Source organism: Danio rerio, chromosome 18 (genome assembly GCF_049306965.1).
Source record: "Danio rerio strain Tuebingen ecotype United States chromosome 18, GRCz12tu, whole genome shotgun sequence".
NCBI lineage: Eukaryota > Metazoa > Chordata > Actinopteri > Cypriniformes > Danionidae > Danio > Danio rerio.
In genome coordinates this window covers 16,715,094-16,734,632 of record NC_133193.1, presented here as the reverse complement: position 1 = coordinate 16,734,632, position 19,539 = coordinate 16,715,094, and the positions used below count along the sequence as shown (strand labels likewise).

General features: G+C 35.4%; 1 protein-coding gene across 4 annotated transcripts in view; it reads left to right on the top strand.

The window, feature by feature from the left end:
• The first annotated feature begins 6,659 nt into the window (after positions 1-6,659).
• Positions 6,660-19,539, top strand: part of rfx4 (regulatory factor X, 4) — a 41,543-nt gene continuing 28,663 nt past the window's right edge. For 3 of the 4 annotated variants that reach the window (XM_073929005.1, XM_068214746.1, XM_068214747.1), the window contains exons 1-8: positions 6,660-6,821; positions 9,755-9,841; positions 10,007-10,067; positions 12,228-12,351; positions 13,152-13,213; positions 15,630-15,843; positions 16,350-16,427; positions 19,339-19,502. In XM_073929005.1, the coding sequence (XP_073785106.1) occupies positions 6,779-6,821; positions 9,755-9,841; positions 10,007-10,067; positions 12,228-12,351; positions 13,152-13,213; positions 15,630-15,843; positions 16,350-16,427; positions 19,339-19,502 (833 nt within the window). In that variant the 5' untranslated portion in view covers positions 6,660-6,778. The remainder of the gene's footprint in view (positions 6,822-9,754; positions 9,842-10,006; positions 10,068-12,227; positions 12,352-13,151; positions 13,214-15,629; positions 15,844-16,349; positions 16,428-19,338; positions 19,503-19,539) is intronic. The other variant, NM_205712.2, reaches the window with a different exon arrangement.

Sequence of the window (19,539 nt, the reverse complement as noted above, 5' to 3'; positions counted from 1 at the left end):
TTAATCCATAGTGTCAAATCACTACAGAGTGTTTGATGAAGGGATTAGTTTTGTTTGTTTATTTTTTTTAAGATGAAGTATATTAACGTTTATTTTTATGAACCTTCCACAAATATTTTGATCAATGTTAAATGGGTGGGGTGGGTGGTAGGGTTTTGCGTTCCTTTTTGTAGTAAGTTAAATTCACTGTAAGTACTACCAAAAGAATTTTGATGGTATATTTCTTTGTAAGAACTCAGGCAGTACTGTATGTAATGTATGAAGGTTTTTTCAATGAAAATGAAAATAAAGAGTTAAAAAAAAAAAAAAGTATATTAACGTTGAAAAATTAGGGGTTATTATCTTTATTTATTTTATTTATTTTCTACGGTTGAAAAAAAAAATCTTTGAACAAGAAGGCTATTTATGCATTTATTTGATCAAAAATACAATTAGGTAGTCAAACGTTACAGTTAGCAATAGTTAGCAACTGTAACTGTTATATATGTAGATTTTTTTTTTATTGTTATTTATTCCAGTAATGGGGAAAAAATTCTTATATTTATATATATTACTCCATTATGTGTGTTATTGTTTGATGTATTTCTGTAGTTGCTGTTTTTTTTATTAGTTTTTCAGGATATTTTGATGAATATAAGTTTGAAGGAAGAACATTTGAAAAAATATTAAATAATCTTTATGTAAAATGACATTTTGTGCCTGATCTCATGAGGGAACGTAACTTTTACGTTTTGTCGGTTTAGTGACGAATTTGTACGAATTCGTATGAGTTCCGTCTTATGAAAAGGAGGTGTGGGCCCAACCCCGCCCGTAAACCAAACCGTCATTGAGGGATGAGAAAATCGTAATAAATTGTACAAATAAGATTTTACTAATTCATTCTAAATGACCACTAAATAAAAAAGTTGGGAATTGCAGTGAGATTGTGTTGGTATCTTGTAGGCTGATTTATACTTCTGCATCAAGCGCACATATATGGTCTGCCGCAGCCTTCACATGGTCCCATACCCCTCGCCATAGCTGACACCGACACTGACCCACACTTCAAAAAAAAAAAAAAGGAACTACATGTCACACGTAGCGCTGAGATGTGTGGGCGGGGATGAGAGCCATGCGAACCCATTGGAGTGAGTGTTGGTGTTGAATCCGGTGAAGGAGCTCTAGATGGAAATTTTGTTTTAGGTTTACTTTATGACTAAAGTTGTTGCATGTTTGCCAGTTTTCGTCTCAGAATGAGCAAGTTTTAGCTACTAGTACATTAAGCTAGCGTTTAGAAAATACAAAACACCCACAAAAAAAACTTGACACAGAGAATCAAAACCCTCACTGCCAGCCAGCGTTTTGGAAATGTTATTGCAGCGCAACACAAACAGCATGCAGAATTATAGCAGTACAGCAGTTTTTGATAGACATTCAAATGCATACAAATGCTTGAAAGCAAAGACAAAAATAAAAGAAAATTATAATTTATAAATATACAAATTTAGAAAGACATAATCACTCAGTACTCTCAATAAAATTCCAGAGCGAGAACCAAATGTGCCAAAATACCTCTTTGATGTAAATCGTAGGTTAAGAGTGGTTAGAGTCTTCTTGCCTCGGATATATATTGACTGAAGGTATCTGAACAGTTGACCATAATCATTTAGTGTTAGCCAAAACCTTTGAACAGTAATGTGCTTCTAGATATAAAACTGGAATACTGACTTGCCATTGATAGTGCCAACCTAACATTTGAAATGCTAAATGACTATTAAAATGATCAAGTGATTACAACTAAACAACGTCACGCCATACACTGCCTCTTATGGTGTAGTTTATGGCCCCAAATGTCATTACATTCAATTAAATACTACAACAGAAATAAAAGTTGATACAAGTGTCTCAGCATAGTTATTCATCACATATTATCTGTGGACACATTCATAAATCGATTACAACCATAAAGTGTGTATATGACTTTAAATTTAATGTTACATTTCTTTTAAATAAATGGATGTTTATATTCTGTGTATCACAGGGAATTTACACAACACAATTCTCAACTAAATATGGAACGTCTTTTGTGTTTTGACTATTCATTTCCACCACAGCTATGTTTTGGGAGTCTGAAAACAAACTTTTGAAACCTAAACTTACAGTGCAAGTTACTAAAAAACTAAAGTTATTGTCTTTGTCTACTCTAAAGAAAATGTGATTGTATGAACAGGAAACATTGGAAGCTTAGGAGATACAAACTTTAAAATGGCTTCCACAGAATTCCTTCATGTTGTCACAACACAAATCAATTAAGTTACCTTAACTGTTTTTACAAATTTAAGTGGATTGTACATAAAACAATTAAGTGGTTAAATTAACATGGTGGCTCAGTGGTTGGCACTGCCGCCTTACAGCAAGAAGGTTGCTGGTTCGAGTCAGGGCTGTGTCAGTTGCCATTTCTCTGTGGAGTTTGTATGTTCTCCCCGTGTTCCTGTGGGTTTCCTTAGAATGGTCTGATTTCCCCACAGTCCAAAGACATGCGGTATAAGTGAATTGAATAAACTAAAGCGGCCCTAGTGTATGTGTGTGAATTAGTGTGTTTGGATGTTTCCCAGCACTGGGTTGCAGCTGGAAGGGCATCTACTGTGTAAAACAAATGCTGGATAAGTTGGCAGTTCATTACCCTGTGGTGACCCTTGATGAATAAGTGAGTAACTTATGATGAACTTGCCTAAGTAAATAGGCAGCTTGAACAAAAAAAAACAAAAACAAAAAGAAAAGTCATTTTATGAGTGAATATTAAAGGTTTATTATTGGCCTTTATGAGACCTTGTAGAAACTTCAACATCTTTCTTTAAACAAAATGTGTGCTCAGGCTTATGATGAATCAACAACTGATTATGCTTTTAATAGTTGTGTGTTGTACTTCAACCTGTTGGAGAACATGTCAAGACGTTTACATTTTTAAAATTTCATACACAATTGGCATGAACTTTGTTGAAACAATACACAGATCCATAAAATCAACTAAAAATATTGTATTACACTAAGCCAGATAATGATGATATAATTTTTATGTAAAGAGACTCAACACACCTGCACACATATAGTCCAAATATACAGTTAAAGTCAGAATTATTAGCCCCCTTTAAACCTTTAATTTTTTTTCTTCTTTTTAAATATTTCCCAAATGATATGTACATGAGCAAGGCAGTTTTCACAGTATGTCTGATAATATTTTTCTTCTGAATAATACTTTTAATTCTTATTTGTATTATTTCTGCAGTTTTTAGTAAAATAAAAAAATAAAAACATTTCAAAAACAAAATCATTAGCCCCTTTAAGCTATATTTTTTCTGATAGTCTACAAAACAATCCATCATTATACAATAACTTGCCTATACCCTAACCTGCCTATAGTTAACCTAATTAACCTAGTTAAGCCTTTAAATATCCCTCTAAGCTATATAGAAGTATCTTGAAAAATATCTAGTAAAATATTATTTACTGTCATCATGGCAAAGATAAAATAATTTAGTTATTAGAGTTGAGTTATTAAAACTATTATGCTTAGAAATGTGTAAAAAAAAAAAAATCTGCTCTTCGTTAAACAAAAATTGGGGGAAAAAAATAGGGGGGCTAATAATTCTGGAGGGCTAATAATTTGGACTTAAACTGTTTGTGTATAGAGATCTGCTTGAGGGATTATAGGAATCACCCTTAAGTTATTATCTTACGAAAGGGGGAATTGCCCATTAAGACTTAAAGGAAAAGCTTAAATTTGCGTGTCAAGTACTGCACATGCCAATAGAATTTTTGTAGTTTACAGAGAAACAGTAAAAGTAATTTCTAAAAGTGTACATTGTAACCTTATAAACTTCCTACTACATTTGAGCCGTGTAGTATGTCCTAATGCAGGGCCGGTGTCCTGGATGTTTTAGTTCCAAACCCTAGTAAACACACATGAACCAGCTAATCAAGCTTTTCTACTAGAAATCTACAGGCTGGTGTGTTAAAGGAAGTTGGAGCTAAACTATGCAGGACACCCACACTCCAGTACTGAGTTTGGACACACCTGTACTAAGGTTGTTGCTAGATCGGGTATGGATGCGGCCGGAAGTTAACAAGAATTATTTATATTGTTTAGTAAATTTCCCATTTATTGTATTTTATTAACATTTACCCCCACCCCAACCCTAAACCCAACTGTCACAGTAATGTAAAAACAGTAGTTGTACAGAGTATTTTTTTATGTTATCTATTAAATTACCCAAAAAGTTGTATTTTTTAACACCTACCCCCAACCCTGAACCCAACCGTCACAGTACTGTAAAAATATGAATTATTGTTATACAGTGTCATAGAAAATGCTGCTATATTAATGTGCATATCGCACGTCCGGCCGGCTGTATATCTGATCTAAACTCTACCCTGTCCTAATGCATAGTATTTGGTAGGGGGGAGGTAAGTGTGAAGCACCTTTACATCAGGGGTTCTCAAACTCGGTCCTGGGAGGGTCGGTTCCTGCACAGTTTTGCTCCAACTCTAATCAAACACACCTGCTTATAGATTTCTAGTGATCTTGAAGGTGATTGGCATGTTCAGGTGTTTTTGATTAGAGTTGGAGCCAAACTATGCAGGACACCGGCCCTCCAGGATGGAGTTTGCCCACCCCTGAGCAAACCTCAACACACCTGAAGGAAAGTTTCTAGAAAGCCTAGTAGGAGCTTGATTAGCTAGCCCAGGTCTGTCTGATTTGGGGTTGGAGCTAAAGTCTGCAGGACACCGGACCTACAGGACTGAGATTGAGAATCTTTGCTGTACACTGTAAAAAGTGATTAAGTTACTTAAAACAAGTAAACCCACTGCCTTAAAAGCAATAAGCTTACTAGACTTAAAAATAACGTAAACCTGTTAAGATAACGAATTTACTATATTTAAATAATTCTGCAAATATTACTTACCCATTTTGAAATTGGCTGTTTTTTAGAAATCATTCTAATCCTACCCATTACATAAACCCAACTACAACTATCCTAACTATTAATACAGTAAGCAGTAGCTAATGATAATTATTAAACAAATTAATAAAAATTACTGAGCTAAAAATACCAAGAATTGTACAATGTGAGCAAAAACCTAATTAATTTATTAAAATTAAAGTTAAACTAAAATTACTTTTTTATCCCAAGATTTTAACTTCTTGTAGTTTAACTTCAGTAGGGCTTATGCTATTTCATATGTATCACCAGTTGCAAAAGTTAATCTTTCCAAATATCAAAAGCACATATGTGTATTTTTATGCTTGAAAATGTGAAGCAGGGTGGCATGGAGTCTAAGGTTAGCACTGTCACCTCAGCAAGAAGTTCGCTGGTTCGAGTCCCGACCGGGCCAGCATCTGTGTGGAGTTTGCATATTCTTCCTGTGTTCGTGTGGGTTTCCTCCAGGTATCCGGTTTCCCCCACAGTCCAAAGACATGTGTTGTGAGTGAATATGAGTGTATGGGTGTTTCCCAGTACTGGGTTGCCACTGGGAGGGCATCTACTGTTTTAAACATATGCTGGAATAGTTGGCGGTTTATTCCACTGTGGCAGCCCCTGAAATATAAGGGACTAAGCCAAAGGAAAATCAATGAATGTTGTCAAGTTAATGTCCCCTAATGCATTTTGGGGGCCACTGTACAGTCAGACCCTCCACATAAACCTCAACTAAGTTTCTCCAGCCGTAGTCTGACCTCCAAGCAGCAAGGAGTCCCATGGTGGCATCCTTGCGCCTGCGCAGTCTATAGGTGTAGGAGCGAGCGTTCCTCTGCCATCCAACAAGTGGGGAGCAGTTCCACCATAATCCCCCTTTCTCCTGCTCACTCTCTCTTTCCCCCGTGGTTCCATTCATATTCTAATCACAGCTTTCCCTTCTGCAGTTTGTAGGCACTCCATCAGAGCCCTCCCTGCCTCAGGCTCTACACTTTTACTTCCCCCTTTTGTGGCCGCTCTCTCCTCCCAGCACACTAAAATAAGGTTGCTTCAAGGAGTGAGCGAAGGGTAGGAGGAGGGGGGTCCGCCAAACTTTCTCTTTCCACTTTTGCCACTGACCCATAAAGTTTTTGGTGTCAAAAAATGACGACAAACAATTTGGTCAAGATCATTTTTGTATACAACGCAACTTTCGTCCTTCATTTTCCACACAGTGCCTCAATTCCTCAATGGTGTTCTGCGCATCAAAAAAGTTTTGCGCCGTGCCAAGAAGTGGCTCTTGCATTGAGAACTTTAAAACTGAAGCAATGGGGGCAGAGTGTGTTTGTGCGTGTGAGGAGGGTACGAAAACGTATTAAATGCTATAATGGGCGATGGGGAGGCCACAGTGCTGGGATTGCGTAGATCTAAGCCTCTTTTTTTCTGGGAAGGGAGCTTTTCTTATTCAAAACAGCCCCACAAAAGACTTCCAGTGAGCCTTGCCACATCCCCATCTGACTCGAAGCCATTCATCAGCCTGCCGAGCCTATCAATGACATGTCCCCCATCAGGGCTCCTATAAAATCAGCCCCTTTCCCATGAAACATCAGCAAACATTTTGACGGCTCTGGCTTTTCCCCCGCTGGATCTCTGGAGTCTGTGACCCCACCCGCTCCTGCAACCCACACCCCCGCCTCCATCACCGCCGCCACCCTCTCCACGGACCTCACATCGTATGCATCTCTGCGACGGGCAGTTCTCTCGGAGAGACGGAGGGAACTGAGGAGGGGGAGTCCTGCACGGAGCCATTTTCTCAGAGGAGCCCCTGGAACGTGCATGGGAAGAGGATGCATTGTGGGCTGCTGGAAGAGCCTGACATGGATTCCACAGGTTGGTTCCTGCTGCACTGCCGTGGCATTGGGACGCTCGGGATCTGGGCTCTAACGCGAAAACAAATCAGGCCTTGGGATTCAGTGACCTGGGATGGGCATCAGAAAAAGTTGCTTAACTTTGCACGAGGGAAGCTTTTGAATTTAGTACAGAAGAGATAAGTTGGCATGTTTGGTTTTTTTTGGCCTCGGTTTTATGCTGCTGAGAATTTTTTGGTTCACACAATTTTGGGACTATGTAAAGCGGACGCTGGTTTTTATGGAATAGCAAAATGAGTGGAAACTCACGTAAGGTCGTGATTCTGAGTTTGTGGTCAAGTTCAAAAGTTTTGTTAAAATGATGCACCTGCTCAAGCCAAATTTCTGCTTAAGTGGAGCTGTGCTGGGTGCTAATGAGAACTATATAATTGCTTTTCCTGTAGGCATAAATGCCAAAGGCGACATTATGATCTGTGCAGAGAATATTTACAATGATAGAATGTTTTCCTCTTGGGTTTTACCCTCAAAATTTGTTCATAAAATTTAAAACATGGCTTACAAAAAAGCAGTGAACTTTAAAATCATTAGGTTCTACTGAATCAACCCAAATTTTAAGTTAATAATTAGTCATTTGCCCAATTTCAGTGATACTTTTCCACTGATATTCAGTGCCTGATTATGAATGATCTCAGATCAGTCTCGCCTTTAGATTGAATTTAATCCAATTATTTAGAGCACTACCGTTCACAGACCAAATGATTCAATTAGACTGAAAATCTGTTCTGTTCTCAACCAGCTATCAGCCAACACTGATGGAATTTAATTACATTTTGTATTTAAATACATTTAAAATTAAAGCTGTGCTGCAATAATAATAATAATAATTTATATATTATTTTGTATAAAATTGAAATGAATGAGTGCTAAATGTTAAGCTAACACAATTCATTTTAATTTAGTGTTAAATCCATGTTAATAGAATTATTTTAGATAGCCTTTTTCAGGTGTTATTATTGATACACTGAAAAAAGAAATGTCTGCAAAACTGTTGCAAACTATTTATTTGTGTTGAATTTAAACAAACAAATTAATTGTAATAATATTCAACTTAATTTGTTTATTTAAATTCAGCCTAAATAAATTGTTTACAACCTCTTAATGTACATTTTGTTTTAGTAAATCTAAGAAACCATCTTTAAACATTTTCTTTTCAGTAAAGTTGCCTTCACTCAAAAAATATGTTTGCTACTTGTTCAAACTACTTATTTAAAATCAACTGAATCAACACAATTCTTGAGTGTTTTTTGGGGACAGCTTAATTTGTTTATGTTTTATCCACATGTTCAGTTGGCTTAAATTTGTAAAAACAATCAAGTAAACTTAATTGCTTTATATTGGGAAACATTAAGGAAATGTGCAAAACCCAGCTTTTTTTATTTTTATTTACAGCAATTTAAAAAGAAAATATTTTGTAATGCAAGGGATATTTCATATTTAAAGTACATTTTAATATCTCGCTGTAAGCATTTGTCTAAGTTTTGTTTTTTAATAAAAATTCAAACACTCTAAAGATTAGTTATTGAAAGATTAGGTCTCTAATTAGTAAAATTACTGCTCAGAACTTTAATAAAAGATTGACGGACCTATATTAAGATACATGGTTGCTTGATTTTTATCTTCTGTTTGCTTGTTTCCCTGTTAAAGGGAAGTTAAGCGTTTAATTATGGTGCAGAAAGTGAGCAAATAATTGAACAAACAGGTGCTGCCTTAAGATGTAAATAATTAAATCTTTCATTACATTAAACTGACTTAAAAATCTCGTTGAATTCTGTATAATTAAAAAAAAGAGCTTTAAACATGATTGACTTTTTAAAATAAGTTGAATTAGTGTAAAACATTTGTCATTGTTTAACAGACTCCTGCTTTTTCTATCAAAGTTTTAATACCTTAAGAAATGCTGATTTCAGCCTATTAAGTTTCCAAAAATATATATTTTCATCTCTAAATTTATATTTTTATCAAGTCACTCACTTTACACCTGCCACCCGAATAGTCAGATGTCTGATGGTTGTCAAATAGCATCTCCAAGTTTCATAACTTTCACCATAACCTGATGCTGGCTATTTCCTCAACCGACTTGGCAGCCGCTACTATCGAGCTTCATGTGGAGGAAAAACATGACTGACATAGGTTTGAAATGAATTACACTATAGTAGTCTCTGTGTTGTGATGTACCGACGCCAGTAGCTTTACTTAAAGAGCAGAAATGAGAAAGGCGCTAAAAAGCTTCCATTATGACGACACCGCTCTGGAGGAGCGCGCGGAATCAATTGAGCGTGCGCGCGCCTGTAATTCGCCTCAGGAACAATGCGGGATTCCTGCAGTTCTGCTGAAAACATTTCAAACAGAAACCCAGCTGCCCAAAGAATCGATTGTAATTGAATTGCCCCGTCATTATTATTATCATTATGCCCCTCAACTCAACAGGCAGCGGCTGCAGCCACGTTTTAGAATGTTTATTGGACTCGAGCATAAATTGACAGCTGATGATTTGAATAAGAAACACTGTATGGAGTTCAAAAGTACAATTACAGTTCAAAACTTTTGCAAAGTATTTCAAGCTGAGGAGGGAATTAAAGAGGTAGGCCAGAAGAATTGTTGTTTAGGAATCACGCGCGTTCACGCACCTGTTGCTTTTGCTATTGGGAAATGAAAAGATAGCCTGTGATGCTGAAATGTTGGATTACTTCGAATATACAAGAATCGAAAACAATACAATAGAACATGTTGATGATTGTTTTGTTAGTTTGGGTTCATTTTAAAAGATGAAATCCCACGAAGAAGTAGGCCATAGTGAACACTGCACGAAGACGGCCATCTCCCTTTAAGATAAAAAAGGCATAACGTGATTATATTAGGTCTACCTGTTTTATTCCTATTCTTATTATTTTGCAGAGAGCTGGATTGAAAGATGTCTGAACGAAAGCGAGAGCAAGCGCTTCTCCAGCCACTCTTCTATTGGAAATATTTCCAACGACGAAAGTAAGTCGAGCATATCGTCATGAATAAATTATAAGTGAATGTCAACAGTGACTGAATATATCCTCTATATAACAATTTATGTTGTAGCTATGGTTAAGATATAGAAATGCTTTATTTTAGGGTAAACTACAGATTCTGATTGTTGTTTTTTTATTTCATTAAAAGACGAAGAGAAGGAAAATAACCGAGCATCTAAGCCACATTCAACACCTGCTACATTACAATGGTGAGTGTAATTTACTCTGGGGACTGCTTATTTTCATCCTGTAGATTAACTTACACGTTTCCTTTCAAAATCTATTATTTAAAATAATTAATAAACACTTCCAGTTCTCAGTTTTGTAAGAAAATTCAAAATACACTTGATTCATGATTTTCAATGCACTTTGCTTGTCCAAACTGGCTAATTGATAGGTCATAAAAAAGCTGCTGAATTTCCAAATGGTCTGTTTGGGGTACTGTTGCTTGCAAGTTGTCCAAAGTAAAACAGACTTACAATCTTACAGAAAATGATGATTCATTTAAGATTGCTTATAAAATGATAAGCAAATACTATAAAAATTGATTGTCTATTATATGTAACTTAACTTCACTCCTGACAAAAACCTTTAAATGTTTGTATGATTTTAAGCTAATTTCTATGACTTGATTTTCTTGTTTGATATAAAAGTTCATTGCATTTATTTAAATTAAACTTGTGGTTGGTCTTGGAAGCCATGCATTCACACTGAAACCTACAATTTAATTTGTGTTTAGGCTATTTATTTTTTAAAAATGGACCGATGGAAAAAAAAAAAAACAGGCATAAGCTACCAATATGATTTTCTTTCATAGTATTTTTGTCTTGTGTTCCAGTATAAATATTAAAATATTCTTAAATTTTTAAAACAAAATATATACAGTTGAAGTCAAAATTTGCCCTCCTGTTTATTTTGTTTCGCTAATTTCTGTTTAATGGAGAGCAGATTTTTTTCAACTAATTTCTAAACGTAATAGTTTTAATAACTCATCTCTAATAACTGAATTATTTTATCTTTGCCATGATGAAAGTAAATAATATTTTACTAGATATATTTTCAAGACACTTTTATACAGCTTAAACTGACATTTAAAGGCTTAACTAAATTAATTAGGTTAACTAGGCAAGTTAGGGTAATTAGGCAAGTTATTAGTTATTGTATAACGACGGATTGTTCTGTAGACTAGACATAGCTTAAAAGGGGCTAATAATTTTGTCCCTAAAATGTTAATTAAAAAAAAAATAAAAACTGCTTTTATTTTAGCTAAAATAAAACAAATAAGGCTTTCTCCACACACACACAAAAAAAATTATCTGTGAAAATTTCCTTGCTCTGTTAAACATTATGTGGGAAATATTTAAAAAAGAAAAACAATTTAAAGGGGGCTAATAATTCTGACTTCAAGTGTATATATATATATATATATATATATATATATATATATATATATATATATATATATATATATATATATATATATATATATATATATTTCTTAATTATAAAGTAAAAAACTACTATTATTTCTATAACGTCATAAGCACTTATTTTGTATGATAAAACACTTAACATCTGACAGTAATTGTGCTTCTTTGTAAATTTATCTTGACTTAAGAAAACAATTAGTATTAGATATGTTTGTATTAGAAAACAAGACAGATATTAAGAAAACATTTTGCACCATGTACACAGCTAGGAAATATGGCTTTAAAATGCCACATTATCTAGTGCATGAAGATCACTCCTGTAAATACAGCTATGGAAAAAAATAACAGATATGGAAGTTCTTAGTTTCTCTGGATTTACTGGATTTATTAGGTATGAGTTTAACTAAATCACACATATTTGTGGTATTCTATAAAAGTCTGATAACATTTTTTGTGCAATTTTCAAATACAAATATTGTTTATTAGATCATTTTATTCATGTATTTGTTTCTTAGTTCAAAAAGCTACTATTGTAAAATGCCAATGTTTTCATTTGCTTTAGTAGACAATCAGGGTCCTTCTACAAAATATTGATGTCTTCTCTGTGCCGAAGTTAAAAACGCTGATGATATTGTGTTGTCCAAAAATGAACAAAACGTGTCTGAAAACATGGCACCTTGATTGTTAGTTCATTTTAATTTTAAATTCAGCAGCAATGTCGCCAGTAGTTTACAGAACGAAACGGAAATTGTGTCTTACATAACCACAAATTGTAAATCTTGAGAAATTGAGAACTTTCAAGTAGTTTCAAATCTGCCACGATTAAAATTTTCTCCACGGCTGTAGGCTGTAAAAGAAACTCCATGCCTAATATCAACACGTAATGCATTGTAAATTGTTTTTAGATGAGTCCCCTAACCAAAACTGTGTTTGCACCAGGTTGGAGGAGAACTACGAGATCGCAGAGGGTGTGTGTATTCCTCGCAGCGCCCTGTACATGCACTACCTGGACTTTTGCGAAAAACTGGACTCACAGCCAGTCAATGCTGCAAGCTTCGGAAAGGTACTACTGTATATATTTAATCTTTAATGATGGGTCATTACCTTATTAAAACAAGTCTAAGTTGACCCTGAAAAAAAAAGTAAAACATCTGTTACTAAAAAAAAAGCATGACATAACTGCATGTTTTATGAAGAGGAGACGCAGTCAGTGGTCTTTTCTTACACCTCTTCTGCAAACTCATAGCTGGACAATATAAACAATGAGCATGTTCACCCTTGTTCCCACAACCCCTCAACCCACCTACTCATACGGCCACCCCCCGACACCCTTATCCCGCTCCCCCGGGTCCCGTCGGAGGATATTGAAAAAAGAGAGGGGGCCTGGATTAATGTGTAATTAAAGGAAATTTGGAAGGGTGAGATGTTGCGGAATGTTAGATCAGTGGCTGGAGCAGCGTGGGGTGTCCTTTAGGAAGGCTTCATTGATTCGGGACAAAAAAGAGAGAGAGAGCTGGACCTGCCTCCCTGTCTGCTCATTTATCAAGCCAAGCCTGACAGAAACTTCACAGCTTGGCCTCTTTTTTTATCCCACACAATAGAGAGCTTCACTGTTTGCAAAGATTTCTGCACCGGGAGCTGGACCAAGGAGCATGCGGATGGAAAAAAAAGAAGAAAAAAGCAGAGCGAGAGAGAGAAAGGAACTGAGATTTCGGGAAAAAGAAAGAAATGTCATTGGATGTGCATGAATTTAACGAGATGATTGAGACTGCTTATTGTTTTGTTGTAGTTGTGACAGATGTAATAAACTATGTGGCCTGAAAGGTTTAATGTACGTGTTTTCTTCTTACCATGTCCTAACAGATAATAAGGCAACAGTTTCCTCAGTTGACCACGCGGAGATTAGGAACTAGAGGTCAATCAAAGTAAGTTCCTTTACTGATTTTCAAGATTATTTTTGTTAACATTGTACATTTATTGATTTAGTAATAATCAGAATTCAAACAAACCAAAAGTCATTTTTGTTCCACTTTATATTAAGTGGCCTTAACTATAGTGTACTTACGTGTAAATATAAATAGAATGTACTTACTGTCTTCATAATGTATTGCAGAATCCTTCTGGTGCTCTTGAGGTGAGATATGGGTAGGGTTTGATGGTATAGGTAGGTTTAAGAGTGGGTTAAGGTCTAAGGGATGGTCAATAGTGTAATTATACATGTAACTATTAATACATGTAAATTAATTGCAGATGTAATTACATGCAGGTATTAAATCAAGCATAAATATAATGAATAAACAAGCATTTACACAATAAGTACATTGCAACTAATTATTAATTACAGTGTAAGTACATATTAGTTAAGGCCACTTAATAAAAAGTAGGACCAACATTTTTTATTACTTGATATAAAATGATTGTAAGATAACATAAACTATAATTTATAACTTATAACTTAATATAAATAAAACTACTTGTTAAAGATTTTTTATGCTTATTTAGTTTCACTTTATTCATTCATTCATTCATTCATTTTCCTTTAGCTTAGTTCCTTTATTTATCAGGGGTCGCCACAGCGGAATGAACCAGCAACTTTTCCAGCATATGTTTTACACAGCAGGTGCCCTTCCAGCTGTAACCCAGTACCGGGAAAGATCCATACACATTCATTCAAACACATACACTACGGCCAATTTGGTTTAATCAATTCATCGTTAGCGCATGTCTTTGGACTGTGGGGGAAACTGGAGGGCCCGGAGGAAACGTGGAGAACATGCAAACTCCACACATAAATGCCTACTGCCTCGGGACTTAAACCAATGACCTTCTAGCTATGAGGCGACAGTGCTAACCACTAAGCCACCGTGTCACCCCATTTGATGTATTAAAATTGAAAAAATGTATACATTAGAAATGTAACCAATGACAAAAAAACACATCTGTAATAAGCTATAAAATAGATATAGACAATTTAAAATATATATTCTAACTATTAATGAAATATACAAATATTATGTCAATGATAATAAACCCATCAGGCACACAACATAATAAGACATTAAAATTAGGTTAGATTTAGATTTCATGACGTCAGGTGACCAAAATTTAATGTCCAGCCAGCATCCAAGCGACAACGTTTATTTGACATCCAGTAATGACGTCAAATTACTTTGATCTTTAGTTGATTTTAGGTTAGAAAGTGACCAAAATCCAACGTCTGATAGACGCCAACACAACGTGAAGGTGTAACATAATTAAATGTTGATATTTGATTGATTTTATGTTGGACATTAACGTCGAGTTCTGACATCAACTAGATTTTCCAAACAAAATCCAACATCCTCACGATGTTGGGGTACAACGTCAGTATGACTTCATGTTGACGTCCTGTGCTTGGAGGGAAGTAACACTAATTGATGATTCAAACTGATTCAAGAGGAACTGGTATCACTTTCAAAATAAGAAAAATAGATTTCTGATCTTTTGTATCCACATGCGTTCCTTAGTAAAAATAATATTACTAACACAAAATATCTCTGATAATTAAGTATAAGGCAGCACGGTGGCTCAGTGGTTATTACTGTCGCCTCACAGCTAGAAGGTCCTGTTGGCATGTCTTTGTGGAGTTTGACTGTGTTGGCGTGGGTTTCCTCCGGGTGCTCTGGTTTCCAAACGCCAAAGACATGTGCTATAGGTGAATTGGCTGTAGTATATGAGTGTGTGTGTGAATGCGAGATGGGTGCGCATGGGTGTTTGCCAGTACTGGGTTGCAGTTGGAAGGACATCTGCTGTGTAAAATATATTGTTAAGTTGGCGGTTCATTCCGCTGTGGTGACCCCGGATGAATAAAGGAACTAAACCGAAGGAATATGAATGAATGAATTATTTAAAAAGTATTCTTTTTCTTTCTTTCTTTTCTTTCAGAAACTAAAAAATATAAAGATCTTAATGTTTTGCACAAGTATTTAGTTTCACAGTTACTCTGTCCATAATTTCGTATAGCACTCCACTCCAAATTCCCGTCTGGAGGAACAAAAAACAAAGAGAAAGAAACACATCACTATTTTTACCCCAAAGATATTTACGTAAAGAAGTACTGCCGTTTGTTTACATAACTGTATTCCATCATTAATCTGTATATTCAAAAACAACAGATTATACTAAGCATTTCACATGTCACTTACTTACTGTTATTCAAGTAACTGCTTAATATGCTTTAATAACGCAAAACTGTTAGCAATCAAACAAAATCTCATATATAAATTTCACCCCTTTCTTCTCTCTCTCTCTCTCTCTCTCTCTCTCTCTCTCTCTCTCTCTATCTCTATCTCTCTCTATCAGGTATCATTACTATGGCATCGCAGTGAAGGAGAGCTCCCAGTACTACGATGTGATGTACTCTAAAAAGGGTGCTGCGTGGGTGAACGAGACGGGCAAGAAAGAGGTCACCAAACAGACAGTAGCGTATTCACCGCGCTCCAAGCTGGGCACTCTCCTGCCAGACTTTCCAAATGTCAAAGACCTAAATCTGCCCGCCAGTCTGCCAGAGGAGAAGGTAAACAGATCACTAAAACTGCTAACCTCCAAACTCCACAACCCCCCATCTCCCCCGTCCAGATCCTGCTTTCATGTGTCAGCCGGACCTTCCCTGGGCCTGGATTTAGTAGATGAGGACCCGGAGGATTTATACGCTGGTTCCTTGCGAACTCTTAATCTTTCGAGTAGATAATAAGATCTCGCGTTGGACAAAGGATGGGCACTAGCTGTCTCGCTTTAAAAAGGCGCCTGTAATTTTAAATGGTTTGTGAGTTTCTGATCTTTAAAGCCCTCTTTTATACACTGGTTTGGCAAGGCCTTGTAAATAGTCATTGTTCGTGAAAGCAGCTTTTTTTGTCGTTTGGTATTCGTGGGCTCTTTCTTTAGTATAAGGGGCTTTTTTAGTGGCTTATTAATGTATGAGTCAGGGATGAATCTGCTATGACATCATTAAGAGATGGTGTGGTTCTCTATGGGAAAGTGTTAGAAAAGTCATTTAAATTAGCTTTTTTTTTTCTGCACAAGGTCTCGACCTTTATTATGATGTACAGAACTCACTGCCAGAGGATACTGGATACTGTCATACGCGCCAACTTCGATGAGGTGAGCTTTTTGTTTCTTTTTTTGGGTGGCATTTGGATGTTTTTTTGTTTTTTTTTTATTGAACATTTTGATTTTGAACAAAGCCCGAGATCCACCCAACAATTTTTTTTTTTATAAAATAAAGTAAAATAAATACAGTAATACTGTAATAATAGGTACAAAATCAGGATTGAAACATATCTGATAGAGTCTCTCTCATATTTAACCAAAATTGTACAGTTTTTTAATGGCACCATTTATTTTGGCTGTGGTATATTCCAAACTAATAAGGTCCAGTAGATAGAGCCTCCAGGATAATGCATTTGGATGTTTTAACGAGATGCGAAAATAGAATGATGTTTCAAACCTATTGGACGTCAAAGAGGATATTTTGCATACATTTTTCAAAATATCTATATATTTTCAATCTGTTCTGCAGATAAAAAGGAGATCATACAGCTTTGAAACTACTCAATGATGTTCCAACTTTACTTCATCATCCTGTTGTATTTATAAACTGAGTTCTACATTGTAAAATAGGCTGGATTTTATTTATTTTAACTATCTATTGATTGCAGCACAGAAAGTGGATCCAAATTCCCTTACTTTTAAGAATAAAAAAAGAAAAGAAAACGGCATTAACTAGCAAAAATCACACAAATTTAACAGTAACGTAAATGTAAACATTAATCTGAAAGAATTTCAGGGAAATTGGATATTTAATGAGGAAAATAATGATTTTATTATAAAAATAAAAGGTCACACTTTACAATAAGGTTTATTAATGCATTTACTAACATGAATGATGTATTAACAATACTTGAACAGCATTTATTAATCATAAATCAACATTTACTAATACATTATTAACATCCAAGTTCATGCTTGATAACATGAGAGTTAATGCACCGTGAGTTAACATGAACTAACAACGAACAACTGTATTTTTATTAACTAATGTTAACTAACATGAACAAATACTGTAATACATGTATTTTGCATTGTTTGATCATGTTAACAAGCATTAACTAGCTTAAACTAATACAACCTTATTGTAAAATGTTACCAAATAATGATGACAGTACTTTTTATTTTACACAGGATTGTTTATTGTAATTGCTCTGCATTATGACGCTCTAAAGAGAGAAGCATTCAAATTAAAATTCACTCACCCTCAAGTTGTTCCAAACCTGTATGATTTTCTACCATTAGACAAAAAGAGTCATATTTGAATAAGACATATTTTGAAGAATGCGGGTAAACAAACCATTGCTGATCCCCATTGGGTAGGGGGAAAAAAAAAGATCCTTTAGGGACCTGTTTGCATACTTAAATGTTTTGGTGTCTGTTATGCGGATAAAAATACTCACACAGGTTTAGAACAACTTTAACCCTCTACCGGATGATGTTGCCATATGGCAACATTATATTTATGTTCATTTCCCTGCCGCTGTTTCTTTAAGGCCAACATTCTAATTTATTTATTGGAAAGAGAAGACCTTAGTTTAGCCAATGGTGGGCTTTGGTTAAGTCACATAACCTGCAGTGTTTTTCTGTGGAATGATTTCTGACAGGCTGCTGTTTATTGTGAGTAGATGCTGAATGCAAATGAAAACGTCAATAAAAACAAAGGATCAACTTATGTCAGATCCTCAAAAAAATCTGAGACATTACCTCCAGTAAGTTATGATGACATATTCACAATTCAAAAAAGGTTTTAGTCAAGATAGTTGTTTGTTGTAATTAAATAAATTAAATAAACAAACTACATTTCAAACAACACAATTATTAATAATAAGGAAAGTTCAACATTTTTAGAAAACATTTTTTAAGTTAGATCCACTAAAAGTATTCTTGCTCAGAAAAAAACTAAATTCTCGCGCTCAATCTGCCCAGTTGGTTGAATGAACTCCCTAACTGCATCAGAACGGCAGAGTCACTCGCTGTCTTCAAAAAATGACTAAAAACTGAACTATTTAGTCTCCACTTTCCTTCCTAATCTGCAATTTCCTCTCTGGCTCCTCCACTAACTACTAAAAAAAATAAAAATAAAAATGACTAATGTTTTGCTTCTTACACTTTCTTTACATACCTGAAACTTGCCTACAGCACTTATTCATTGTTGCTCTTATAGTTGTGTAAATTGATTCCTTGTCCTCATTTGTAAGTCGCTTTGGATAAAAGCGTCTGCTAAATGACTAAATGTAAATGTAAATTAGACATTTTAAGTTAGATCCACTATAGACGTTGTACATAAGTACCTTAAAACAATTCCCCAAGTTAAGCCATTCTAAGAAAAGAAAAACAGTCAAATATTTTATTTATAGATCTATCATAATGCATGCAGTAAAAGGGTTAAGGACCCCAAAAAATTTATATTTACTCATTCCTCAATTGAGTTGAATTGATTTCTTCTGATGAGCACAAAAGAATATATTTTGAAGAATGCTGGTACTGTATAGCTGACTTCCATGGTATGTTTTTATTTAACTATGAAAGTCAATGGCTGCCAGCAATCAGCATTCATCAAGTCATCTGTTTTTGTGTTAAACAGAAGAAAGATACTCATATTGAAGAGTAAATAATGAGGTCATTTTCAGTTTTGGCTGAATTTTCGCTTTAAGGCAATGGTCTCAAACTCAATTCCTGGAGGGCCGCAGCTCTGCATAGTTTAGCTCCAACCACCTCCAACTCACACCTGCTTAATAGTGTCTAGTAGTCTTGAACACCTTGATTAGTTGGATCAGCTGTGTTTGATTAGGGTTAGAGCAAAACTGTGCAGAGGGGTGTGCTTTAAGGGGTGAAATTTTGGCATATTTCATTTTCATGCAAAAATCCCCTTTTAAATGTTGTTTTTGATTATAGGAAACGTTTAGGGTGATGCTGATGCTGTTTTATCTTCATGTTTATTTGTGTTTGTTTACATGGGCAGGTTCAGAGCTTCCTGTTGCACTTTTGGCAGGGCATGCCGCCCCACATGCTCCCTGTCCTGGGCTCTTCTACAGTGGTCAACATAGTGGGTGTGTGTGACTCCATATTGTACAAGGCCATCTCAGGCGTCCTCATGCCCACCGTCCTACAAGCTCTGCCTGACAGGTGAGCCCCATTCCTGCTTATTTTAATTTTGTTTAAT